The sequence below is a fragment of the Cebus imitator genome, unplaced genomic scaffold (assembly GCF_001604975.1).
Source record: "Cebus imitator isolate Cc_AM_T3 unplaced genomic scaffold, Cebus_imitator-1.0 Scaffold863, whole genome shotgun sequence".
Lineage (NCBI taxonomy): Eukaryota > Metazoa > Chordata > Mammalia > Primates > Cebidae > Cebus > Cebus imitator.
Genome location: NW_016108178.1, coordinates 2474 through 3383, shown reverse-complemented (window position 1 = coordinate 3383; position 910 = coordinate 2474). Strand labels below are relative to the sequence as shown.

At 63.4% G+C, this 910-nt stretch overlaps 1 protein-coding gene and 1 pseudogene across 1 annotated transcript in view; one reads left to right on the top strand and one right to left on the bottom strand.

The window, feature by feature from the left end:
- The window catches only part of LOC108297951, a 2470-nt pseudogene extending 2044 nt beyond the window's left edge, over nucleotides 1-426 (bottom strand).
- LOC108297945 overlaps nucleotides 425-910 on the top strand; it is a 2425-nt gene continuing 1939 nt past the window's right edge. Inside the window, exon 1 of the mRNA XM_017520647.1 lies at nucleotides 425-799. Coding sequence (XP_017376136.1) covers nucleotides 425-799 — 375 coding nt within the window. The remainder of the gene's footprint in view (nucleotides 800-910) is intronic.

Genomic DNA, 910 nt, shown 5'->3' with positions numbered 1-910 from the left:
TCAATGAAAAGAATAAATAAATAAGCAAATTAAGGAATGGGAGGAGCATGTCCAGGGCACAGCTATTGTTTTGAAATTTATTTTAGACCTCCTTTGAAAGTAGGCGTGAATGTAATTGTTTCAGGCACTTTTTTTTTTTGAGACCGAGTCTGGGTGTCACCCAGGCCGGAGTGTAATGGGGCGATCCTGCCTCCCCGCACACTCCCGCCTCTGCCTCCGGAGTAGCTGAGATTCCAGGCCCGCGCCACCGCGCCCCGCTGGTTTCACGCGCTCTTAAGCGAAGCCAATCCGCGCCTCGCCAGGGGAGAGCGCCGGAGCTCGCAGCCGACCAGCCCCAGACACAACCCCGCGCCTCGCCACGCCCCCTGCCCCGCCCTCCGCTTGCCTCACGCCGGGGGCCACGCCCCCGTCCCTACACGCGTTCATGCCCCGCCCCTCACCACGCCTCATGTCCCCGCCTTTGCCCCGGCGCCTTTTATACCCCGCCCCCTTGCCGCGCCGCCCCCTGTGCCCAGTCCTCGCTCCGCCGACTGAGCTCCAACCCGGGGCCCGACTCTGGGCCCTCCGCCTCCCTCGCCACGCCTTTCCCCGCGGTTCGCGGCGCCCGGGTCCTGATTCTACTTCCGCCTCGGAGGACTTTGGAGCCCGACGTTTCCGGGAGCGCCGCGTGGAGTTAGTGTTGACAGCTTTTGGCATGGCGGCGTGTTCTGGTCCGGCTGCGCCAATCTTGTCGCTTAACCCGCAAGAAGATGTCGAGTATCAAAAGGAGGTGGCGCAGGTTCGCAAGCGCGTAACCCAGGTGAGCAGGCGCCCTAGCCCAGGCTGCTAGTAGGGGAGAGGCACCGGTCTAGGGGGTTTCTGTGGTCGCGCAGTTCCCGGCCAGGCTCCTCTTGCCTTCGCGCTCGCCTTC